General features: G+C 46.4%; 1 protein-coding gene across 1 annotated transcript in view; it reads left to right on the forward strand.

The window, feature by feature from the left end:
• The first annotated feature begins 457 nt into the window (after positions 1–457).
• Positions 458–26,906, forward strand: part of LOC135878488 (alpha-1-antitrypsin-like) — a 43,158-nt gene continuing 16,709 nt past the window's right edge. Inside the window, exon 1 of the mRNA XM_065404169.1 lies at positions 458–577. Within this exon, the coding sequence (XP_065260241.1) occupies positions 458–577 (120 nt within the window). The remainder of the gene's footprint in view (positions 578–26,906) is intronic.

Here is a 26,906-nt window from a genome sequence, read left to right on the forward strand (position 1 = left end):
AGCAGCAGCTGCAGCCAACTATGGTCCCTTCATCTGGGACTTTTGACCAGAAGAGCCATATAGTTTTACAGACCTACCAGCCCCATCCCTGCCCTTTCTTGGGACTTGTCACCAGGGCCGTAGCAACAAAGAACGTGGCCCCCTCCAAACGGTGGCCCCCTCCGAACATATGTCCGGGCGGGGCCCCTTACAATGCAGAAACTGGAATGCGGTATTTATTTTGCCACTTTTAGGGGCCCCCTTCCTTGCGGGGCCCCCTCCGGTCGGAGGGTACTGAGGGCGCTCGCTACGCCTCTGCTTGTCACTCCTCCCTGCTGCAGAGCAATGCAACACAGTCTGTCTGTCATTGTCATTTTGTTCTTTTATATTACAGCTATGGCTTGGATTGGTTTTTGTCTCTCCTCCATGCTCTCTGCATCGCTTTCCCACTACCTGTTGGCTGCGGAGCAGCACCATAATGATTCCATTGCATGACAGGCTTTGGGGGCCTTTGCAAGGACACACTTTGCCCCTAAAAGAACATGGTCTATATACATTTGTCACAAATGGAGACAATTTTACACAGAGAGAGACAAAGGTAAGAAAAGAAAAAAGATAGTCAGATGTGCTAATTGGACCTGCTTTAAAGTTCATTGTGTCAGCCTGATGAAGGTTTAATTTGATTCTGTTACTCAGCGAAGAGATTCAAAATCAACCTAGCTGTCTTTTAAAAGATCAGAAATAATTGAATGACAGTTGCTAGGAGGACTGGATTCACACTACCTTGAAACAATGCTATTCTATTAATTGAAAGGCAGAACAGTGGCTAATTATCCATGGGAGAAAAGAAAATATTTCCCCCCCCCCCATAAATAAGGTTGCTAATACCTCTTGAGGTGAAGAGTTTGCGTAACTCAGACCCACATTTGCCCAGTTATAAACTTCCAAATGGCATGTTATTGTATGATAAAGGGGAAACCTAAAGAACCTCCACTTCCTATTAACTTCTGTAAGTCTGTGTCTAATGAAAATATTTGTACATCTAAGGGCAAGGTTTGCTCTCTGTTACACCCCAAGGAACTCAGTTGAAGTCAAGGGAGAATGCAAAGCAGTATTTGATCCATAATGTCTGAAGAGAAGAGTTAAGAGTCTCCTGTGAGAGACCTTTTCTTTTATTCTTCAATCAACTAGTGGAAATAGAGGTGTGCAGGTGGTCCTCTGTACACTCTGCATGCCACTATGCAGTGCTCTAGCTGTTCTATTTGGAGCAATACGGTAGCGGAACTTGTAGGCAAAACGAGGGACTGCTCAGTGAATCCATTGCTGTGTCTCCCATTACCCAGATCTCCTACAAAGAGCACAGGGGTCAGTAATGCTTACAGCAGTCAGAGCTGTTTTGTTGGTGCTCTGTGGCTTTGGGAGGTTTACTCCAATTTTGAGGATTTGGCATTAAAAGTAGAACTTTTTAAAAAATGATGAAACGGGGAAAACTCAAATTTTGGGGGATAACAAAGTTGCTGAGGTAAAAGGCTCTGTGATGTGAGTACCTTGGGAGGTATCTAGATTACACTGGAACAAACCTGTGTGTTGCTGTACTAATGTGAGCATGTACTGACAAATTTCCTCTGGGATCTTGTTTGGCTGCTGCTTTGAGATTGCAGCACAACAGTGATTATAAACACTTTAATAGACATGGTCCTAAACAGTATTGCAGTGACTAGATTTCAGGGGTGAGAAAAAAGCCCTCTCCTAGATACAAACTATAGCTTCTACCTTACATCCTTGAAGCAGTTTGTGATCCTTTGGGAATGAAAGGTGATATGAAAGTCTAAATTACTAGTATAGTACTATATACAATGTGCATTTATAATATATACAATCCTACATTTGGGAAATGGAGATTTAACTATGGGGTCAGTCCTTCTGTGGTCAGAATCTGGATAAAGCTATTCATTTGTTCAATGCTGGTCTCATATAAAGAAAAGCACAGTTCATGTCCCACAAGGCTTAGGATGTAAAACACACCCCAGACAGATAACATTTGTCCTGGATGCTCATCAAAACATTGTAATTATTTATTATTATTATTATTTATTGTCGGTTGTGTAACCGCATTAATAACTGCACTGGCAGGCTTGGTGGAAGGCAGTGTGTATTAAGGGAGGGGTTTGAATGAAAAAGCTCGAGGCACTGGGAGAGTGAAGGGAGTGAGAAAAAGCAGTAGGAGGTAGTGGGAGTGGACGTGCAGGCAGGGCAGACTTGTTCAGGGCTGGTAGAATTTCCCCTTGCCTTTGCTACATTTCCCATACAAATGCAGACTCCTTAGTGTGGAGCATGAACGTCATTCCCCCCAGGCTGTGTCTAAAATCACTGGGTTTAGTCCTCCTCTGACACACGCTGGTGTAAACTGAATTGAGGGTGAACTCACTGAATCGGACACACTGGATGTTTCCCATGTCACCGGTGCTGAGCACCTATGGTAACCAGTGGTGCAAGTAGAATTCATTTCTTACTGGTACACTGCACTCATGGGAAGGACACAAAGGGGGGACACCAGTTAAAGGGCGGGGGCATGTGACCCCCCCCATCTGACTCCTCCCCACCCCCCCCAACAGCCCGGGGCCTCCACGCTCTCCCCATCCCCTCCCCATGATCCACATCCATCCCACGTTACCTGGGGCGGGGACCCTGTCCTCCTCCTGCTGTGCCAGAGACTTCTGAACCTTTGTGTTGCATCACAATTCTGTGTACATAAGTCCAGACCCCTATTGTTAGTTACGTATCTGATCTATATCTAATGTATCTAGTCTATTTTTGTGTAATCTCTCTAATCTATTTTGTCTGTCTAATTATAGTCAAGCCTTAATCTTATTTATTTTATTCTATTTTTTTAACCTTTGTTTTTATAATTCATTCATCACTGTGATACCACAGGGTAGAACCTAGGCATGTACCTATTAATGTCTATAGCAAGGAACAATACATAGTGATTCTTAAAAGTGGAATATTAAGAAATTGACACTATTGAATATTATCCTTTAATTTCTGAATCTCTTATGAATCTTCTACAATCATTACATTATGTATACATAACAATTGGTGTCTGATGCTTTTAAAAATTTTCTCCTAGTGAAAAAATATATTAAGATTAGCCAGTTGGTGTACTCTGCCTGGTATTTTTTATGCCAAACTTATGCCACTGAGACCCTGTCCTCCCTTCTGTTTGTTTGTCTTTTCCACCTGTTGTCTCATCAGATGCTTAGATTGTAGGCCCTTTGGAGCAGGGGACTGTCTCTTTATTTCATGCTTGTCCTTTGCTTAGTACACTGGGACCCCAATCCTTCTAGGAGTTGCTGCAGTGCTAATAAATAATAATGACAAATATAAAATTTACTTGGAAAGAAATGTCAATATTATCCATCAAATATTATCCATCAAAATTCATTTGTAAACAGTCAGATGCTTCCAAGTCTAGTTATCATTTGTGGGGGTGGAATTTTTAAATGTACTGTATCTTTGAATTCTGCTGAGAACACTGATAAGGGCACCTGCTGTTCTCATTCTGTAATCAATATCTTTAGGAGTAGGATGCTAAATTTCAACAATACTTGTTCATAACACTGATGATGAGATCTAAAAGCTATATATGTATTTGGGTGGTAAAACCAATTAAAGAAGACAGCGCAAAGAGAAAAGAATGGGAGTGGTTCACGTGAAGAAATCCGTAAGGAATCCATTTGGTCCCAGTGCCTTTGTGGGGTCTCCATCAAACATTCTCATCTATATCTGCAATTGTGAAAGGGATTCTCAATAACACTCTGTCATCGTGATGGAGATGCTGAATAGGTTGTTACAGTTTACCTGGACTCTGGACAAATGTAACATTTTATATTCTTCTGCCCTGGAGAGTAAGGCTACATCTACACTACGGGGGGGGGGATCGATTTCAGATACGCAAATTCAGCTACGGGAATAGCGTAGCTGAATTTGACGTATCTGATCCGACTTACCCTGCTGTGAGGACGGCAGCAAATCAACCGCCACGGCTCCCCCGTCGACGGCACTTACTCCTACCTGGGCTGGTGGAGTACATGCGTCGATTCGGGGATCGATTATCGCGTCCCGACGAGACGCGATATATCGATCCCCGAGAGATCGATTTCTACCCGCCGATCCGGGTGGGTAGTGAAGACCAGCCCTAAGTCACTTAAGAGTGCACCCCTTCAGTCCATAAAGTTCTGTTTTCAGTCTGTCCAAAGGGGCTCAGACATCAATGTCGTGAAATAGCATGCCAGCTTCAGTCCTTCCATTTTTTTTCCAGATAGGTCTAACACAGATTCATTCCTATTTCTCTGGCTTCTGGAAATGACTCTGGAGTTGAGTGGTGTCTTACCCATCCAGGCTACTTCGTTTGTCACTCAGCTGAATGTCAGTGGTGGCAAGAAGGTGTAGAGGGAGGTCATAGTATGGGTAAGTTCCCACATTCATCAGATGTGTGGTCTTATTTCTGCAAGGGAAGCAGCCAAGCAGTAGGTCAAAGACACAGGTATGGAGGAGCATTGTCCTGCCCCCATACCTATCACAGCAAGTCACTAAAAGACAACGAGAGGGCGAGTGGTGGCAAGGGAAGGTTGGAGCAAACAGCCAGTCAGCACTGGGAAAAGAAAGTTCAGAGTCAGCACTCTGATACCATTAATGTGACTTATTGCCCCAATGCTACAGCACCTGCTGAGGCCACATCTGTGTCTGCTCCTGCCATTGAGTGTTTCTCTGGTTTTGGGGGTTGGCTTCTACTGTTTTTCTTCTCCAAGCCCATGTAGCTCAGCATGGGGCACTGCATGGGTCCTAGGAACGCTGGAGTGGTGGGAGTCAACTGTGCTTCATTTCATAGTCATGGGACTATGCTGCAGGACCTTCAGGAGCCAGCAGGAGTTCCTGTGTAAGTGCAACAGAGAGTCTTGTGGCACCTTTAAGACTAACAGATGTATTGGAGCATAAGCTTTCGTGGGTGAATGCCCACTTCGTCAGACACATGTAATGGAAATTTCCAAAGGCAGGTATAAATATGCAGGCAAGAATCAGTCTGGAGAGGACGAGGTTAGTTCAATCAGGGAGGGTGAGGTCCTCTGCTAGCAGTTGAGGTGTGAACACCAAGGGAGGAGAAACTGCTTTTGTAGTTGCCTAGCCAGTCACAGTCTTTGTTTAATCCTGAGCTGATGGTGTCAAATTTGCAAATGAACTGAAGCTCAGCAGTTTCTCTTTGGAGTCTGGTCCTGAAGTTTTTTTGCTGTAAGATGGCTACCTTTACATCTGCTATTGTGTGGCCGGGGAGGTTGAAGTGTTCTCCTACAGGTTTTTGTATATTGTCATTCCTGATTTTTGACTTGTGTCCATTTATCCTTTTACATAGTGACTGTCCAGTTTGGCCAATGTACATAGCAGAGGGGCATTGCTGGCACATGATGGCATGTATAACATTGGTGGACGTGCAGGTGAATGAACCGGTGATGATGTAACTGATCTGGTTAGGTCCTGTGATGGTGTTGCCGGTGTAGATAAGTGGGCAGAGTTGGCATCGATTGGTTTGTTGCATGGATTGGTTCCTGAATTAGAGTTGTTATGGTGCGTTGTGTGGTTGCTGGTGAGAATATGCTTAAGGTTGGCGGGTTGTCTGTGGGCGAGGACTGGCCTGCCTCCCAAAGTCGGTGAAAGCGAGGAATCATTGTCCAGGATGGGTTGTAGATCACTGATGATGCATTGGAGAGGTTTAAGCTGAGGACTGTAGGTGATGGCCAGTGGAGTTCTGTTGGTTTCTTTCTTGGGCTTGTCTTGTAGCAGGAGGCTTCTGGGTACACGTCTGGCTCTGTTGATTTGTTTCCTTATTTCCTTGTGTGGATATCGTAGTTTTGAGAATGCTTGGTGAAGATCTTGTAGGTGTTGTTCTCTGTCTGAGGGGTTGGAGCAGATGCGGTTGTACCTCAGCACTTGGCTGTAGACGATGGATCGTGTGGTGTGTCCAGGGTGGAAGCTGGAGGCATGAAGGTAGGCATAGCGGTCGGTTGGTTTTCGGTATAGGGTGGTGTTAACGTGACCATCACTTATTTGTACTGTGGTGTCTAGGAAGTGGACCTCCCATGTAGATTGGTCCAGGCTGAGGTTGATGGTGGGGTGAAAGCTGTTGAAATCGTGGTGGAATTCTTCCAGAGTCTCCTTCCCCTGGGTCCAGATGATGAAGATGTCATCAATGTAGCGTAGGTAGAGAAGGGGCGTGAGTGGACAAGAGCTGAGGAAGCGTTGTTCAAGGTCAGCCATAAAAATGTTGGCATATTGGGGGCCATGCGGATGCCCATGGCGGTGCCATTGGTCTGGAGGTATATATTGTCACCAAATTTGAAATAATTGTGCATGAGGATAACGTCACAGAGCTCAGCAACAAGTTGTGCTGTGTCATCATCAGGGATACTGTTCCTGACAGCTTGTATTCCATCTGTGTGTGGGATGTTTGTGTAGAGAGCCTCCACATCCATGGTGGCTAGGATGGTGTTTTCTGGGAGATCACCAATGCATTGTAGTTTTCTCAGGAAATCAGTGGTGTCACGGAGATAGCTGGGAGTGCTGGTGGCATAGGGTCTGAGCAGAGACCTGTGTAAGTGGTTAGTGAAAGAGCTATGCTAGGGCTGTGAGATATATTATAAGTCATGGTAGATAACCACAGGTGAGACCACACCTAAAGGAGGGGTGAAAAGAGAAGGCATTAAAACCCACAGCACTGCGTCACCCACAAGTTCCAATCAAGCAGGATGCCTGCAAGCAGCATCTAAGCCAAATGAACATGAAGGGTTTATAGAAGGCAATAGTGGCCATACAGTTGGTGACAGCTAACTAAGAGCTAATAAAGAGCACTGGAAGAAATATGGTTATAGGAGATATGTACAGCAAAGAGCAAATGACAAGAGTTCCACTCATGGCAAACAAGCACATATGACAATATGGGGTTGGATGTGTATTGAGATTTATTGTGAGATGTGGGAGGGCAGGTGTACACCTAGGACATTATATTGAATAATGTTAACTGAGAGAAAAGCTCTGATCGCCTATGTTGATTGAAACAGTAGATGTGTACCTGGCTGGTGGTAGTACCAGATGCTATTCCATTCCAACAGCATAGCAGGCATTATACATGGGCTTAGCAAGCTCTTGGTAGTAAGCAAGGGATCCTCAGGTATGGTGTAGCTCATTGGCCCATTCACACCATATAGTTAATACCCCAGTGTTGCATTTAGTGGTGGCCTTACTGCGTATGTCTACATGGCATTTTGTAGCCCATGGGAGCGAGCCCCCCTTCCTAGGCTTCAGAGTCCGAGCTCCAGCCCAAGGCTTCAAAGCACTGTCTACACAGCTATTTTTCGAGTGCTAGCCTGAGCTCCGCTAGTCCAAGTCTGTCAACCCGGGCTGGGACGCTCGCTCCCACGGGCTCCAAAATGCTGTGTAGATGTACCCACTATGTCTGTGACCAAGCTCTGCAGTGTCTGTACAGTCATGTTATGGTCTGAACTCCACAGTGATCCCACACAGAGGCTGCTCCATGCATTTCAATGCACAGTATTCTTAACAGTGTGCTCTTGTTGATGGCATGCACAGTCTTTGACCAGTCAATTCATTAGGCTGCCGTAGTTGATAGCTCCCCTTCATATGATGTCAAATGATTAGAGGAAGCCTCCATATCACCACTCAAGATTATCTAATCTGTGTTTCACTCATCCCTTTAATATGTGAGTGCCTATGCCGCAGGTGGTTATCAGGGTCTCATCTCATGGTAGCTGTGGCCTCATCCCAGTCTATGAGGTCGGCATCATTAGCAACATCCTGCTGCTGCTGCAGATCTTGCTGTGCTGATGGCACTGCACTAAACAGTAAAGAACACCTCAGTGTACCAGCACGGCATCCAGTTCTGAAATGCGTCTTTACGATGGGCACACATTTTACAGGCCCAATAGTAACTCCATGGCCTAGCAACTCTGCTGGTGCTTTGGTTCCCTCCTCCCCTGGGACTACCCTTCCCCTTACAGTCACCGGGATTCCCCCGCTACCCCCAGGAATCTCCTTCCCTCCCAATCCCCTCAGCAATCTCCCCTCCTCCCCAATCACCTCATTGTTCCCCCCTTTCCCTGGGACTCTCCTTCCCCCTGATCACCCCAGGGCTCCCCCTCCAGTCACCTCAGGATTCCACACCTCCGGGACTCCCCTTCTCCCCCAATCACTTCAGGATTCCCCCTTTCCATTCCTGGGAAGCACGGCTCAGGAGCTAGCACCCCCTACTGGGTCTGAGAAATTTAGCTCCACCTGCAGGGAATCTACGGTGCAGGTGGGAATGGGATCCTCCCACTGCATTGCTCCACCTCTTTCCTGGCCCTGGCCCTGCCAGAGATGGAGTTGAGGGACTAAGCTCCATCTAGCCACTCTATGACATTGTTGGTGGCTGGTCATCTCATTTTTCAGTAGGACTCACTGCTCTAGCTACGAGACATGGTTATAGTACTGATCTGACGGTTGGCACTGGTAGTGGTTGTATGCTAACTAAGTGTGTGCTAGAGATGATTGTCAGCTGGTGATGCCAGCGATTGCTTGTGCTGATAGCTGTATGATGCTTCACTTATGACAGGAATATGTCTCATCACGAGACCAGGCTTGCTTCATGACTTGTGATGACAATATCCGCACCAGGGAGGCTGGGAGTTGCAAGCACTGTCAGGTCATACTGATTGTCTGTTGAAGCGTATTGTGGAGCTTGTCAGTAAAAAATTGCACAGCACAGTGTTTCAGAGGCTGCATGACAAATAGCATATACCAGTCTATAGGCGAGGTTTGTCTGTTCATTCCTATCACCATGATACCCCATGCTTGCCTCTGTAGAGGCAATTCTGAGGCCTGGTCTACACTATGACTTTAATTCGGATTTAGCAGCGTTAAATCGAATTAACCCTGCACCCATCCACACAACGAAGCCATTTATTTCTAAATAAAGGGCTCTTAAAATCGATTTCTGTACTCCACCCCGACGAGCGGAGTAGTGCCAAAATCGATATTGTCATTTCGAATTAGGGTTAGTGTGGCCGCAATTCGATGGTATTGGCTTCCGGGAGCTATCCCACAATGCACCATTGTGACCGCTCTGGACAGCAATCTGAACTCGGATGCACTGGCCAGGTAGACAGGAAAAGCCCCGCGAACTTTTGAATTTTATTTCCTGTTTGCCCAGCGTGGAGAGCACAGGTGACCACAGATAGCTCATCAGCACAGGTAACCATGCAGGCCGATAATCGAAAAAGAGCACCAGCATGGACCGTACGGGAGGTACTGGATCTGATCGCTATATGGGGAGAGGATTCAGTGCTAGCAGAACTTCGTTCGAAAAGACGAAATGCCAAAACTTTTGAAAAAATCTCCAAGGGCATGATGGAGAGAGGCCACAATAGGGACTCAGATCAGTGCCGCGTGAAAGTCAAGGAGCTCAGACAAGCCTATCAAAAAACAAAGGAGGCAAACGGTCGCTCTGGGTCAGAGCCGCGGACATGCCGCTTCTACGCCGAGCTGCATGCAGTTCTGGGGGGGCCGCCACCACTACCCCACCTCTGACCGTGGATTCCAAGGCGGGGGTAATCTCATCAGCTACACCTGAGGATTCTGCAGACGGGGAAGAGGAGGAGGAGGACGAGGAGGACAAGCTTGCGGAGAGCACACAGCACTCCGTTCTCCCCAACAGCCAGGATCTTTTTCTCAACCTGACTGAAGTACCCTCCCAACCCTCCCAAGCCAGTATCCAAGACCATGACCCCATGGAAGGGACCTCAGGTGAGTTTACCTTTTAAAATATAAAACTTGTTTTAAAAGCAAGCGTTTTTTAATGATTACTTTGCCCTGAGGACTTGGGATGCATTCGCGGCCAGTACAGCTACTGGAAAAGTCTGTTAACGTGTCTGGGGATGGAGCAGAAATCCTCCAGGGACATCTCCATGAAGCTCTCCTGGAGGTACTCCAAAAGCCTTGCCACAAGGTTTCTGGGCAGTGCGGCCTTATTCCGTCCTCCATGGTAGGACACTTGACCACGCCATGCTTGCAGCAAGTAATCTGGTATCATTGTATGACAAAGCCTGGCAGCGTATGGTCCCGGTGTTTGCTGGCATTCAAGCAACATCCATTCTTTATCTCGCTGTGTAATCCTCAGAAGAGTGATATCGCTCATGGTAACCTGGTTGAAATACGGGAATTTAATTAAGGGGACAGAGGTGGCCATTCCTACTGGGCTGTTTGCCTGTGGCTGAAAAGAAATCCTTCCCTGCAGTTAGCCAAGCGCGCGGGGGGGGGGGGGGGGGGAGAATGTTAGTTTGGTTCCTGCAGGGATCTTCCCTGATACCAGCCACGCGGTGGGGGGAGGGATAAAGCGATCATCCAGAGAATTGGATGGGGGGGGGGGGTTAGTTTGTTTTCTGCTGCTGAAGGTTAACAGGAAAACCGCAGCACTCAACGGGCTTTGCTTGGTATGTGGGAAAGGAGGGCGCAGAAGCCGAAAGACAATGGCTTACCATGGCCGTATGCAAACCGAATTCTGTTGCCCGGACCTGCGTCTGTGATCTCTAGCAGCAAAGCCACAGGCACTCAATATTAAGAGGCAAAATGCGACCTTGCACAGAAATCACATGTGCTATGTAATGTGAATAGTGTTGGTCATCGTGAAAGAGTATAAGCATTGTTCTGCAAAATGTATCTTTTTAAAAAATTCTCTCCTTTTTCCCTCCCTCCAGCAGCTGCAAATTTTTCAAGCCTCCCTCCTCCGTCCCGAAGGCTATCTCAGATAAGGCGTCGGAAAAAGAAGACGTGAGACGAGATGTTCGCGGAAATCATGGAATCCACCCGCAGTGAAAGAGCTCATCTGAATGAGTGGAAGGACACAGTTTCAAAGTATAGGAAAGAAGCCAGTGAACGTGAGGACAGGAGGGACCAACGTGAGGACAGGAGGGACCAACGTGAGGAGAGGAGAGACGCTCGAGATGAGAGGTGGCGGCAGGAAGATCAGAGGAGGCAGGATGCAACGCTGGGGCTGCTGCGTGAGCAAACAGACATGCTCCGGCGTCTGGTGGAGCTTCAGGAGCGGCAGCAGGATAACAGAGTGCCGCTACAGCCCCTGTATAACCCTCCTCCCCCCTCACCATGTTCCATAGCCTCCTCACCCAGACTTGTAAGAACGCAGGGGGGGAGGCTCCGTACACCCTCCCATTCCACCCCAGTGGACAGCCCAAGCAAAAGGCTGTCAGTTTTTTAACCTTTTTTTAGTAGCCTTTTCCTTCCCTCCGATCCTCCTCCCAAACCCCACCCGGGTTCTCTCCCTCTTTTTATAATCAATTAATAAAGAATAAATGATTTTTAAATGATAGTGACTTTATTTCCTTTGAAAGCAAGCTGGGGGAAGGGGGAGGGTGGGTTCCTTACAGAGAATGAGTCAATAAAGGGGGCGGGTTTTCATGAAGGAGAAACAAACAGAAATTTCACACTGTAGCCTGGCCAGTCATGAAACTGGTTTTCAAAGCTTCTCTGATGCGCAGAGCTTCCTGGTGTGCTCTTCTAATCGCCCTGGTGTCTGGCTGTGCATAATCAGCAGCCAGGCAATTTGCCTCAGCGTCCCACCCCGCCATAAAGGTCTCCCCCTTACTTTCACAGAGATTGTGGAGCACACAACAAGCAGCAATAGCAATGGGGATATTGGTTTGGCTGAGGTCTGAGCGAGTCAGTAACGATCGCCAGCGACCTTTTAAACGGCCAAATGCACATTCTATCACCATTCTGCACTTGCTCAGCCTGTAGTTGAACAGCTCCTGACTCCTGTCCAGGCTGCCTGTGTATGGCTTCATGAGCCATGGCATTAAGGGGTAGGCTGGGTCCCCAAGAATAACTATTGGCATTTCAACATCCCCAACGGTTATTTTCTGGTCTGGGAAGAAAGTCCCTTCCTCCAGCTTTTGAAACAGACCAGAGTTCCTGAAGATGCGAGCATCATGTACCTTTCCCGGCCATCCCACGTTGATGTTAGTGAAACGTCCCTTGTGATCCACCAGGGCTTGCAGCAGCATTGAAAAGTACCCCTTGCGGTTTATGTACTCGGTGGCTTGGTGCTCCGGTGACAAGATAGGGATATGGGTTCCGTCTATGGCCCCACCACAGTTTGGGAATCCCATTGCAGCAAAGCCATCCACTATGACCTGCACGTTTCCCAGAGTCACTACCCTTGATATCAGCAGGTCTTTGATTGCCCTGGCAACTTGGATCACAGCAGCCCCCACAGTAGATTTGCCCACTCCAAATTGATTCCCGACTGACCGGTAGCTGTCTGGCGTTGCAAGCTTCCACAGGGCTATCGCCACTCGCTTCTCAACTGTGAGGGCTGCTCTCATCTTGGTATTCTGGCGCTTCAGGGCATGGGACAGCAAGTCACAAAGTTCCATGAAAGTGCCCTTACGCATGCGAAAGTTTCGCAGCCACTGGGAATCGTCCCACACCTGCAACACTATGCGGTCCCACCAGTCTGTGCTTGTTTCCCGGGCCCAGAATTGGCGTTCCACGGATAGAACCTGCCCCATTAACAACATGATCTCCAAAGCCCCGGGGCCCGCGGTTTGAGAGAATTCTGTGTCCATGTCCATGTCCATGTCCATGTCCTCATCACTCTTGTCTGTGCGCTGCCGTCGCCGCCTCCTCCTCTCCTCGTTTTTCTGGTCCTGGCTCAGCATAAACTGCATGAGAACGCACGAGGTGTTTACAATGTTCATGACTGCTGTCTTGAGCTGAGCGGGCTCCATGCTTGCCGTGGTATGGAGTCTGCAGTGTTCACCCAGGAAAAAAGGCGCGAAATGGTTGTCTGCCGTTGCTTTCATGGAGGGAGGGGTGAGGCTGTACCCAGAACCACCTGCGACAATGTTTTTTGCCCCATCAGGCACTGGGATCTCAACCCAGAATTCCAATGGGCGGGGGAGACTGCGGGAACAAAGGGATAGCTATGGGATAACTACCCACAGTGCAACGCTCCGGAAATCGACGCTAGCCCAGGTACATGGACGCACACCGCCGAATTAATGTGCTTAGTGTGGCCGCATACATTCGACTTTATACAATCTGTTCCCAAAATTCGAATTATATAAATTCGGATTAATCCCGTAGTGTAGACATACCCTGAGTGTTGGTACAGGTCAGAAAATTAAGGCCATATGTTCAAAAGAGAGGCTTGGCCTCTCTTTTGTGAGGGCAGTTTGTGCCTGCAAAACTTCACTCTCAGTTTGCACCCAGAGTGCAAAAGAATGGGAGTGGTCCCAGTGCCTTTGTGGCTCCCATTGGCTGGGAACAGAGAACCCCAGCCACTGGGAGCTGCAGGCAGCTGTGCCTGCGGACAGTCAATGTAAACAAACTGTCTCGCGGCCCGCCAGCGGATTACCCTGACGGGCCGCGTGCGGGCTGCAGGTTGCCCACCATTGGTTTACAGGCATTTCATGATGACTGCTGCGGCTCATTACATTTGCCTGTGAATAACACACCTATGATTGTTATGGCAGGATGGAGTAGGTTGAAAGAAGAGCTGGTCAGAAAGAGAATTTTTCAGCAGGATGTTTTGCTGTCAGAAAATGTTGATTCATCAAATGTTTCTCGGGTCCGGGGTTTGGGGCTGGTGCTTGGGGTCTGCGCCTGCTGCTGCACAGCCAGGGCTAGGGGTCAGCATCCAGAACCAGCACCCGCCAGAGCCCAAGGCCATTGCCGCGGATCTGCACCCAGGGCCGGCAGCTGCTGGAGCTCAGGGTTGGCTCCTGGGGCCGGCGCTAGGGGTCAGTGACTGGGGCTGGGGGTCAGAGCACACTCCAACCCCTGGCCATGCGGCAATGGGCTCCAATCCCTGGCTCTGGCCAGCAGCTGCCGGCGGGATTGGGGGTCGGCACCACACGGTCAGAGCCAGGGATTGGAGCCCGCTGCCTCGTGGCCGGGGTTGGAGTCTGAAGCCCCATGGCTGGAGCCCTAGTCTGCAGCCAGGCTCCCTAAGTCCCTGCCACCCAACCAAGTCCGAGCCCCACTAAGCTTCCTGTTCCTCCCCTCCCCCATTAGAGGACTCACCTTGCTCCTTCAGTGTTGTGCCCCACCTCTCTCCAGAGACATGCAGAGTGGTGCATCCAGGAGCAACAGGGAGGGAGCGGGGCTGACGCTTTGCTGCCCCCGCATCACCACCCAGGAAGCTGTGATGGCTGCAGGGAAACCCCCTGGTGGCCACATGTGGCCACATTTGAGAAACGGTGCTCTAGAGCCTGGGGGAAGACCCAAGTCCAAGCCCTTGCTCAGGGGTGAAAGTAACTTAAAGGACTTGCCGGTACTCCGGAGCCCTGAGGAGGGGTGTGGCCTCCACCGGAAGAGGCGTGGCCTCCGCCAGAAGAGGCGAGGCCTTTAAATCCCCAGGCCCTTTAAATCAGGATTTAAAGGGCCCGGGGCTAGGGCTGTGGTAGCAGCAGCTGGGAGCCCCAAGCCCTTTAAATCACCCCCTGAGCTCCCAGCTGCAGAGGTGTCTGGGAGCTCGAGGTTCGCGGGCGATTTAAAGGGCCCGGGGCTCCAGCTGCCGCTACCCTCCAGGGCCCTTTAAATCATCTCTGGAGCCCTGCTGCTGGAGCCCTGGGGGTGGCAGGTCTCCGGTGGCTATTTAAAGGGCCCGGAGTGGTAGAGGCAGCGGGAGCCCCGAACCCTTTCAATAGCCACCAGAGCCCTGCCACTGCTACCCCAGGGCTCTGGCAGGCTCCGAGGGCTATTTAAAGGGCCCGGACCCTTTAAATTGTCCCCGGAGCCCTGGGGTAGCGGCAGTGGGGCTCCAGCGGCGATTTAACGGGCCCGGGGCGATAGCGGTGGCAGGAGCCCTGGGCCCTTTAAATCGCCAGCCTAGCCCTGCCGCCACTACCCCAGGGCTCTGGCAGCGGGGCTCTGGCGGCAATTTAAAGGGCACTGGGCTCCAGGGGGTGGGGGATGGGGCTGCCCCTTGCCCAGAGTGGGGCAAGAGCGGTGACTGCGGGCAGGGGGGGCGGCTGTACTAGTGGAGGGTCCCACCGGAAAATGAAAGGGTCTGAGGGGGAAGGGCAGCCTGCCCTGGCAGTAGTGTGTGTGTGGGGGGGGCACTAGGACCCTGCGGTGGCAGTTAATGCAGGCAGGCAGCATGGAGCTTCAGGGGAGAGACATGGAAGGGAGATGCATGGGGGCAGCAAAGAGGGGCCAGCCCACACTCAGGGGAGGTGCAGGAGGGGCAGCAGGGGGGGCCAGGGGTGAGACCCGGCCCTGAACATTCATAGAGCCAGGCCCCCGGACCCTCAATATTGCTGGAGCCAGGAGGAGGAGTAAGAGAGGGAGTGAATGCTCCATTTTCTTGCCAGTAGCTACTGCACCTTTTCTTACCGGTCCTCCGTACCGGCCCTTAACGGCTTACTTTCACCTCTGCCCTTGCTCTGCCTAATTCAGAGCAGGGACTTGAGCTGGGTCTCCCACATGCTAGGTGAATGTCCTGGCTATTCCAGGGCCTCACATTCATGGTTTTTGCATGAACATTTTTGAAAGGTCTCAGTTTTGTTTAACTCAGAAAAAGGTACGGGGTGTTGACTCCATTCTGTCGTGTAGTCCCTTACTGAGGAGTGTGTGTGTGAGAGAGAGAGAGAAAAGGCACATGAATGGGTGAATGTGTGAGTGAATATTTTCCATGGCTCTGTGAATAAGGCATGTCTGATTCAGAATGCATAGAATATCACTGTTTCATTTGCGCCAATGGGAAATAATTTATGTATGTGACCTGCTGTCCCATCAACATTCTTCTGTTTCTTATCACCCTTGCAACATTCCTTGTTTGTAGGAGATGTAGGGCTCCCTAAGCATGTTTGGAATGCTTGAATCATTCCAGCTGATGGCATAGATAGCAGGCAGCTTCTGGCAGTTGACAATCCACTCATTTGTGTCATGTGTCTAGAGTTTCTGAAGTCATGGTGCTCCAAAGGGATGATTTAATTGCTTTCCTCACTGATGTAACCCAACCAAATGCACCGAAGCAATCATTTGTGGACATACAGTAGCTGATTTCCCCAAATGTGACTGGACCAATCAGCTGAACACACGTGGTTACTCAGCCCTTAGCTGTTCTAGAGAGAAGATATAGGAAAGGACAGCATTTCCATGGTGTACATGGCAGTCACAGGGTTATATCTAATATAGTGTAAACAATGCACCATGCATCTATTTTCTGTAAATTATCATGTGAGGGACATAATCAGTGAGTGTCTGGAATGAGGAATCATTCTCTAATGAGTGCAAAGCTGTTCTACTTGCATAATGAATGGTAGCTGTTCTAAATCCCTCTGTATATCCCTCTTAGGTTTGTGAGATGCTGATCCAACTGAGCTATGCCTCCATTGCTCATGAGACTGACACTATTTCTACATGCAATATTTGGATATTGCCTTTTTTTTTGAGTGAAGCTACAAGTTCCTTCTGTGTAAGTGCTACATTTCTTATTTACATACTTGTGATCAGGAGAATCTAAACATTATGCACCAGTTAACATTAGCACTCTGATGGTACAATGTTATCTTCATAGAATTGTTTGAGTGCACTGAATAAGTTAGAGGATCCATTGTGGTCAGGCGCACTCTGTGCGCAGCCAATTATGCCTCCACATGGCGCTGTCATTCACCTTTAATTAATTAGCTAACATCTGCACAGTGGTTTGAAGATGTAAATTACTACATAAATGCTGAGTAGCATTATCCTGCACAAATTGTTCCTGGACCACCTTTTGATGTTTATTTATTATTTAATTATTATAATGACGATTTCTTTTTATTATCTATGTAGTGCCCCAAAGCATGTGAAGCAGTTTACAAAACAAATGTAAAGAGGTAGTCCCTGCCCCAATGATCTTGCAAGCTCATTTTAGACATGCCACAATGAGTCAGAGTAACAAAGACCAGAAGGAATGGAAAGACTCCACATGGGAGTTCTATGTCAGTACAGTGCCTATCACAATGGGCTCCTGGTCTGTGACTAGGGCTCCTACCAAGGCACTACAGTAATACAAATAAATAAAACTGTAATAAGAACACATGTTAAGCAAGTTTCGGCTTGTGCATTTCTTGTTGGCTCCTCTTTCTCCATATTTGTAAATTAGCTCATTTCTTGTAGCAGTGTGGAAAAAATAAGTCCTTAGAAAGTATATAACTGAGGAGATGATGTTGACTTGTGTGCCATATATACAGGCAGCATGGAGAACAATGTGGAAATGGGAATCAACAGAGTCATTGGCAAAATGATAGGATGGAGAGAGGAGCAGACAGAAGGAAACAAAGTCCATGTCGTGGTCTGTTACAGAGTGGCATATGGACCTGTGTCATGTCTCATGAACTTATGCCCACTTCTTCCACCTGCATTCAGACCTATGTTTGACTGACAATCATGTATGCTTGTTGTAGGGAATCACAATGATCACCTTTGCTAGCTGCTCTGTTTCATACAATCAGAACAGGTGTGTCTGTCTCAAAATGATGTTCATGCATCTGGAAATAGTTGCTGCCTTCAAGTGCTCGAGTATGCCATCTAACAATAGTGGTATCAGCAATCTCCCTTTATGTCTTTATACAAGTTTGATTTGGTTCTTGTACCATATGTGTTTAGCATATCTGCACACATCCATTGCTCCTAATGCTATGCATCTTATATCCTAGGCAATAACTCCCATTGCTAACATACCTCTTCAGATTGCATAAGGTTCCACAGCTTCTTCAGCTTAAACTTCATACAGTGAGGTTTATAAAATGTCTGAGGAGTGTGAAGGATTTGGGCATGCTGAAAATAGGGTTCAGTATCTACACAGGAGTGGAGCGCCAAAAGGTATGCCATGTGTTGTGTGTAAGGGTACTGAATAATAATGCAGCAGGTTACCACCTTCCCATCTGTCTGCATGGATTTTCAGGTCTGTGAGGAGAAAGCTGAGGCTGTGGATAGTGTAGCCAGGCCACCAAATAACAGAAAGCAATGAATACGTGCTTATAAGACCAGAGATTTCTTTAGGTACATATGCACCCTCTTAAGGTATATCTACACTGCAAAAAAGGCATGTTTTTAGCTAGGGTTAAAATAGCATTGAATACACAGCAACTCGGCTTTTAACTGGAGTTAGCTGTTCAAGTTCAACCTCAGGCTGTCCTATAGTCTTCAACTCTTGCTTCTAACCAAGTTAAAAGCTGAGTTGTCCTGTCTTGACTGCTATTTTGACCCCGGTAGCTAACCCAAGTTAAGAACACACCTTTTTTTTTTTTTGCAGTGTACACCTACTCTCTTACTGCAGAGGCAGAGTTCTGTGCTTGTATGTTACCACATAATAATGCCAATATGCTGCATGTAGGGATTTATGTCAGGTGGTATCTGTTACAGATGTTGCTTCTCACGTTGTTTTATTTTCATAGAAAGCTTCCACTTTGAGGTAGATATATGCTTCTCTTGCACACATTTCCCACTTGCAGGCTGTATCCTGTGTTTTGATCTCTTTTCAGTCTTCCTTGGCTATGATTTTCCTTCATAATGAGGATCCTTGCAAACCTGCTAATTCTGTGGCATAAACACACTCCTTATACCACACCTGCCAACTGCTTTGTGGTATCTGTGCCAGCTGTGTGCATAGGGATCTGTGATCACCTACCTTAACCTGTTAACCACTGTGATCACAGGCCACATAATGCTTGCTAGTCTGTTGTTGTTTACAGTGATCTGGCATATGACTGTTTTGCTTCACATCTCTGTGACATGACAATTTACAGATATAATTATTTTTACAGCCTTGTAACTGAATGTGATGCTTGTTGGTTAATGGTTGATTTGTGATATATTTTGATCCGTAGCATATTTTGATGATTGTCATTGTTCATGCCTCCTTGGGTGGTACTGAAGATTAACAAGTAGTTTAAGGGCAACTTCTTCAAACTACTTCATATTCTTCAAATATAGTGGTGTCTGGAGAGACGAACACAGATTGTGTCCATAAGTGTCCTGTTTGTGTGTCTAAATCAAATATCTGGGTTTACAATTTCCCCGTGCTCTTTAAAACTAGTTGATTCACTACAGGTTTCTAAGCAACATGCAATAACAAATTCCTGCATATAAACAGGAGGCTTAGGATGTGCTTGCTTACTTATTATTATTACCCAATATTCTGTCTAAAGCAAAAAATATTTGTTGTGAAACTTGAGCGCGGGACAAAATATCCGCCAGCATTATTTTGGGGAAAGATTTGTTTTAGTAAGATATTATTGTGAGTTGATTTTTCATTAAGATGTAATTAGCTATTTACTAACAAGTCACAGACACAGATTTATGCTGTGTGCATGTAAGAAAGAAAGAAAGAAAGAAAGAAAGACCAGGTATATGAGGCTATACTTAAATCATTAAATTATTTAAAGGGAGTTGTACCTCTAAAACACAGTATGACAATTGAGATGTTTTTCCTGTCTTTACAGACAATGTATTATATTAGATGATTTTTTAAAACAAGAACATAAGAACATAAGAACGGCCATACTGGGTCAGACCAAAGGTCCATCTAGCTCAGTATCCTGTCTACCGACAATGGCCAATGCCAAGTGCCCCAGAGGGAGTGAACCTAACAGGTAATGATCAAGTGATCTCTCTCCTGCCCATCTCCATCTCCACCCTCTGACAAACAGAGGCTAGGGACACCATTCCTTACCCATCCTGGCTAATAGCCATTAATGGACTTAACCTCCATAAATTTATCCAGTTCTCTTTTAAACGCTGTTATAGTCCTAGCCTTCACAGCCTCCTCAGGCAAGGAGTTCCACAAGTTGACTGTGCGCTGTGTGAAGAAGAACTTTAAACCTGCTGCCCATTAATTTCATTTGGTGGTCCCTATTTCTTGTATTATGGGAATAAGTAAATAACTTTTCCTTATCTACTTTCTCCACATCACTCATGATTTTATATACCTCTATCATATCCCCCCTTAGTCTCCTCTTTTCCAAACTGAAAAGTCCTAGCCTCTTTAATCTCTCCTCATATGGGACCCGTTCCCAACCCCTAATAATTTTAGTTGCTCTTCTCTGAACCTTTTCTAATGCGAGTATATCTTTTTTGAGATATACAGGAGAGAATGAGGGAGCCCCACATCAGAATATCCCATAGCTCAATAACTCTCTATAGTTTCTTGCAATATAAGACTAGGTAATTTGAGAGTGGAAGCTATCCTGGCAAGTTGCACACAACAAGAAGTATTTTAAATATGTATATTTTGGAAATGGGTTCCTGTAGGAAAAGAGGTTGAGTGCTAAGGGGGGAAATAGATAAGAAAGAAACAAAGGAAAGCGTCAATGGTGGTCTGGCATGTCAGGGTATTTAGTATTAAATCCCACATTGTGGAGATTCATGTTGTGCCATAGAGTTGCCAGTGATTTGCTGGTGGAGGCTGCTGTTAAAATTCCACAACCAAACTGGAGGGAAGATGGGAGCCATTTTCTGCCTCTGATTCAGCTCGCCCTTAACCTATCTCTAACTACTGTTAGATTCTGCTAAGCCCATGTATAAGTGCCTGCTATGCTGTTGGAATGGAATAGCATCTGATTCTGTTTCAAATTTTATTTTATGGGGTTTTATTTTTATGATATTTTTATTCTTTTAGTTTTATTTCATGACATGTCGGCTAGTAGTAGTGCATAGTACTCTGTACTTTAATATGCACTATTATTAACATGTCGCAATATGACATAATATAATCATTGACATTTTATTTTTAAAATAATTAAGCAGCTGCTACTTAGTACTGATTGAGACATCTTGTCTAGATCACAGTGTCTCCTGTTTGTATTGTAACAAAACAGTTTAATACTGTCAAGGTGTCAGGTAGAGTGGACATTTGAACCTAGGTCTCTCACATGCAGAATTAGGGCTCTCAGCACTTATTATGGGGTAGAGGGGAACACCACTACCCATGCCGCTGGCATAGGGTTGCCAATTTTGGTTGGAGGTATTCCTGGAGGTTTAATCACATGACATAATATTTAATTCATGGAGACTCCAGGACAATCCTGGAGGGTTGGCAACCCTACACTGGCACCATCTCTTCCTTGCTTTTTCTCAAGCAACATCTGACCTGGCATAGGTGCCTAACTCCGGAAGAGGCTTCATTGCTGTGAGCGGAGATGACATCTCCATGTGACCCAGAGTTAGGTGCCTTTCTCACTTTGAGGGACAGGGCCTAAATCACACTCTCTCCTCAGCATTTCCTATTGGCTAGCTTGGGCAACTTCCCACACAGCATGTTGGCTTCTGTGAATGCCATTCTTAGGCACCTATGCTTGGGCACCTAACTTGGGGCTGTGAATTCTAGTAGGTGCCAGCATGCCCAAAAAGTTAGGTGCTTCAATATTCATTGTTATAATGCCTAAGTCCCGCTTGTGAATCTAGGTGCTAGTGGGATCTTCAAAAGTGCCTAAGCAGATTAGACGCCTAACCTGTTATGCACTTTTGAAAATCTCACTAGGCACCTATCTGCATCTTTAGGTTCCTAGATACCTTTAAAAAGCTGCCCCCCGAGTGTCTACCTCACTTTTGAAAACGAATTCTCTTTTGGAACTTAGACTCCTAAGTCACTTAGGCCTGATCCACATTTAAAACCTAGCAATGGTGTTGAGGGGTGTGAAAAATCCACAACCCTGAGAACCTTAGCTATGCCAGTGCAACCCCCGATATAAATGCAGCTTGGTTGATGGAGCGATGCTTCCATGAACCTACCTACCATCACTCAGGGAGGTGGAGTTCCTACTATGGTGGAAAAGCCCCTTTCATTGCTGTGGACTGCATTTATACTATGGGGTATACTGGCATAGCTACAGAGCCATAGCTATCATGCTGTAGTCCCTGTAGTGTAGACTTGGTCTTAGACACTTTTGAAAATATTACCCCAAGTCGTCTTCTCAAAGTTTGCTCCCTTGAGCTGAGGCATGGGAAAGTTAAGATTAAGGGACTGCTGACAATGCTGCTTCTGTCCCCAGAATGGGTGTTTTAGTAGCCACTGTTTTTCTTTTAGGAAAGTGCAAAAACTGGAATGGTATATTTAGAAGCTCTATAAAGGAAACCCCACTTAGGCTTCCAAATCCTGAGTCTAAACGCTTTAGAATGGGCAGGAGACAGGAGTGGAATATGGCATTTTACCCCCTTAATGAATTTAGAAATGTGCATTAATCATGATTTCAAGTGGAAGATGGAACCACACTATCCTATTATGTGCGAAGGAGGAGCCAACAAAAGCTGAACTGATCTCAAAACAAAAGCAAGAGATACTGTCTGCCATTTGTATGCTTCATATTGTTTGCATTGGTGTATGGCAGTCTGACTGCTGTCTCCCTGGAACCCACACAAAATAGAAATGTGTAACTCAGGGAAACCATCCCAGTGGGCAAAACTGTAAAGTAAGACTGGGATTTTGAAAGGAGCCTAAGGGAGTTTGGCACTTAACTCCCATTGAAAATTCAAGACAAAGTAATTAAAGATGGAAGTTTCTCTATTGACTTCAAAGAGCTTTGGATCAGGTCCCCGCTCCACAATAACCAGAATAGGATACTGCAATCTCATAGGAATTCGCAGGCAATGCCTAACAAGTTTGCAACAAACAGCAGCCATGGACATATGAGACCGAATTCACATGAATGTGATCACGGGGCTTTGCGCTTGCATGAGCTGTTGGTGAATTTACAGTTTGCTATGTGGACTGACAGGAAGCTGTGCATACCCCAATAGGGGTATGATTCGAAGAAAACCCTTTGAAGTCAACAAGAAAGGTTCCCATTGGCTTCAGTGGACTTTAGATGAGACCCTAGGATGAGATTCAGAACAGCAGCCACCAGGAAAACCCTCAAGAATGTGGATGATTTGTATTCCGCCCCCCCCCCCCACTCCCACTCCCCAAAACTCCACCTGTTTTAGCAGCTGCTGCTGCAAAGGATCCTTTCATCTTACAGCTGTTGAGCAACTATTGCATTTTTATTCTCTTTCATGCCACAACCCTCTGTTAGGAAACTTTTAAAAAAATATGTATAATGGCTGGCTGGTGCGTGGGATACAAGAGATAGGTGCATGGGGCAGGTTTTGGTCTTGTTAAGCCCTAGAGAAACAAAGCTGTTGGATGTTTTTGTTTTCTTTCTCTGAGACTCGTGCTTCTCTCATTATGGCACTTGGAAATATTTGGTGTCAAATTCAGGTCTGAGCTACCCCCATGCATTGGAATCAATGGCATGGAGTGTGGGTGTGTATGGGGAGGTGTAACTGAAAGCAAAATTTGCACCAGATTTTATCTCGGTCTGAAACCTCATAAGTGCCAGAGACGGGAATGTGCTCACCCAGTGAGCTGCTCATGCTCATGCACATGCTCAGCAGATGAATGGCCAACAGAGAAATCATGAGCTGGTACCTGCAGGGTCTATATGTGGACATGCTGTGGGTGGAGACTAGGTGTGTCCAGAGCAATGGCTCTGAAATGAGGAGTACAGAGGTCATTTTCTTGAGGAACCAGTACTTCTGCATGCCAGTGGTGTGCAGCCTTGCCTCCATGGAATGCCCTAAGCTGAGCAGCCTTCTCTTGGTTAATGCCATTCCTATTGTACCTCCTTCTGTCTCTGGGTTGGAGTAAGTGCACACTGTGCTATGTCTGAAGTACTTTGGAAAGTTGCTGCCAAAAGCCTTTTGTGAAACAAATTGATCTGAATCATTTGGGGCAGAGAATGTGGTCTGGTGCAACGAGTACAGGATTGAGAGCCAGGATCCATTTAACCTCCCCATGCATCAGTTTTCCCATCTGTAATATGGGGATAATGATGCTTTCAATAACTCTCTATCGTTTCTTGCAATATAAGACTATGTAATTTGAGAGTGGAAGCTATCCTGGCAAGTTGCGCACAACAAGAAGTATTTTAAATATGTATATTTTGGAAATGGGTTCCTGTAGGAAAAGAGGGTGAGTGCTAAGGGAGGAAATAGATAAGAAACAAAGGAAAGCATCGGTGGTGGTCTGGCATGTCAGGGTATTTAGTATTAAATCCCCCATTGTGGAGATTCGTGTTGTGCCATAGAGTTGCCAGTGATTTGCTGGTGGAGGCTGCTGTTAAAATTCCACAACCAAACAGGAGGGAAGACGGGAGCCATTTTCTGCCTCTGATTCAGCTCGCCCTTACCTATCTCTAACTACTGCTATAGCATCTCTGACAAATTTGACATCCCTGAGGCTCATGGAGAAGAACAAAATGTTACATTATAATGCATCAGAGTGCATCAACTAGCATGCGCACACACCTTGCAAATTACAGAAGCCAAATGCTCTACTTTACTATCAAGAGACTCAGTATATTTTTCCAAGAGAAAGTATACACCGCTCCGGCCACGTGCAGCTTGGTATAAGTTTGCTTGTCAAAATTGTTGCCTCCCTCTTTAATTATGGTTGTGAGGAAGTGCTTAGGTTTCAATGGAACAACAAATTAAGAGACTCCTCAATCTCCAGATTAAGAGACTCCTCTGAAATCACAAACATACCTAATGTATTGGGTTTAGCACAGGCTAAGGTGGAACCTTTTTGGTGCCATCTATACAGGAAATTTTGTCAAAATTCCCCACTATTGCTAACACTTGTTCAGTGCCACCGAGTATATCAAAGTGGGGAGTCCGCCCTAGTGTAGACAGTTCTCTTGGAACCCTCTCAAAGCAGATATAATCAACACAACACTGGTGGTAGTTGGTGGTCCATCTACACTAGAGCTACTATTGCTGCTAGCACTAGTGGGGTTGAACCTATGTTAGATACAGTGGGAACTTTCAGAAATTTCCCAAGTGTAGGCAAGGGCTCAGTGGGAGCACCTTGTTATGCTATTCGCAGCACATCTCTGGCACATAACAGCATAGTCTTGGAATATCAGGTCTCAAAAATTGAATGAAATGGTCAGATTCCCCGTGAATCAGTGTTCCTAGCTATCATCTCTCTAGATTTTAGTATCATGATGGTATATGAGTGTGTTTCTTATTTCCTTATCCCCTGTCCCTGGTCGTTGGATTCTGGGGATTATCCCATCTGAAACTCAGATACAGACTTCCAAAGCTGATATGTTAGAGTCAGGAAATTCTCATTCCCAGCATATCCGTATAAATACCATTGATTTTCTTTTCTTCTCTGGGTGCGTGTGTTTACACAATGTGCTGAATGTAGCAGCTTTCCTCCTGCGCACACTTTGAGGTGTGGTCAAAGTGGGTTTAAATATAGCTTACTCACTGCCATCACATTGTCATTCATGGCGTCTATATTTAATTTGGTTTACATTCCTTCATCAGAAATCCATCTCGGTACAAGGAAATCTATAGCCCAATTTTAAAAGCCAGTTCTGAGTGAGATTGGTGACATTTACACGAAATAAGAAGCACTGAAAATAAAATCATAAATGCTGTTCCAGGTGAATATACTGTGCCCTTGTGGGATTTAGATTAATCACATATGAATCAGCTTTGTATCCAAGAAAGCTTTCTATTTCTCAGTCCTTGGTTCAAAAAGCCATTTATATTTCCCTTTAAGGAGTTAATTCTGCAAGGCACTGAGTACCTGCTGTGAGGTGCTAATCACCCTCAACTCTCATTGATCCAGTCACCTCCAATTCAGTGGGTGTTGAAGATGCCTGGCATTTCACAGGTCAGGCCTTAACCTAGAGTTTATATAGTCCTTAGAAAATGTTATCTGATTATTATTATTAATTATTTGTACCACCGGACGTACCTAGTGGCCCCAGCTGGGATCAGAGCCCCATTGTACTATGCTTTTTGCATATGCATAGTCAGAAATGGTCCCTGTCCTGAAGAGATTACAATCTAAATAGATAAAACTGACACATGCTGAGAGTAAGGATGTATTATTATTCCAGTTTTGCAGATGGAGACCTGAAGCACAGAGAGGTTAAGTGACTTGCCCAAGGTCATGCAGGAAATCTATAGCAGAACTAGAAATTGAAGCCTGTCTCCTGAGTGCTAGTCCAGTGCCTTAACCATATGTTCATCCTTTCTCTTTAATTGCACATCAGTTGTAAGTTGTAAAACATAGCAAGTTATGTAGAGTCCCTGTAAAAGATTCTTTAAACCAATATCATTTTTGTATATAAACATGCAGAGGAGGTATCTGGTTTCATACTCTTATGTCTGGTTTTGCATTAATTTCTGTGGGAAAGCATAAGAAGAGACAGGCACATGTTTAAACATAGCAGGATAGATTCTCTGAGCCAACTCAGCTACACTTGCACAGAATCAGAAGTGTCTGCTCCTCCAGTCCCAGGCTGCCAGATAACAGCCTAGTCCTCTGCATGAACATAAGAATGGCCATACTGGGCAGACCAAAGGTCCATATAGCCCAGTATCCTGTCTTCTGACAGTGGCCAGTGCCAGGTTCCCAGAGGGAATGAACAGAACAGGTAATCATCAAATGATCCATCCCTTGTCGCCAGAGGTGAAAGTAAGCTAGTCCGGTCCGGCATACCAGTAAAAGCCGGTACACAGCCGACCATACCAGCACGGCCACTGATGAGGGGGGGAGGGGGCAAAAGGGGCAGCTTCCCTGGGGCCCAGCAATTTAAAAGGGCCAGGGGGTCCTGCCAGCATCCGGAGCCCCATGCCCTTTAAATTGCTGCCAGAGCCCCGGAGCTCCTGGCCGCCAGCGCCGCTACCATGGGACTCCGGCCGTGATTTAAAGGGCCCAGGGCTCTGGGCGCTGCTGCAGTAGTGGCAGCCGGGAGCCCGGGGCTCCGGCAGTGATTTAAAGGGCGCAGGGCTCCTAGCTGTCACTGCCGCTATCC

The sequence above is a fragment of the Emys orbicularis genome, chromosome 4, assembly GCF_028017835.1.
Source record: "Emys orbicularis isolate rEmyOrb1 chromosome 4, rEmyOrb1.hap1, whole genome shotgun sequence".
Lineage (NCBI taxonomy): Eukaryota > Metazoa > Chordata > Testudines > Emydidae > Emys > Emys orbicularis.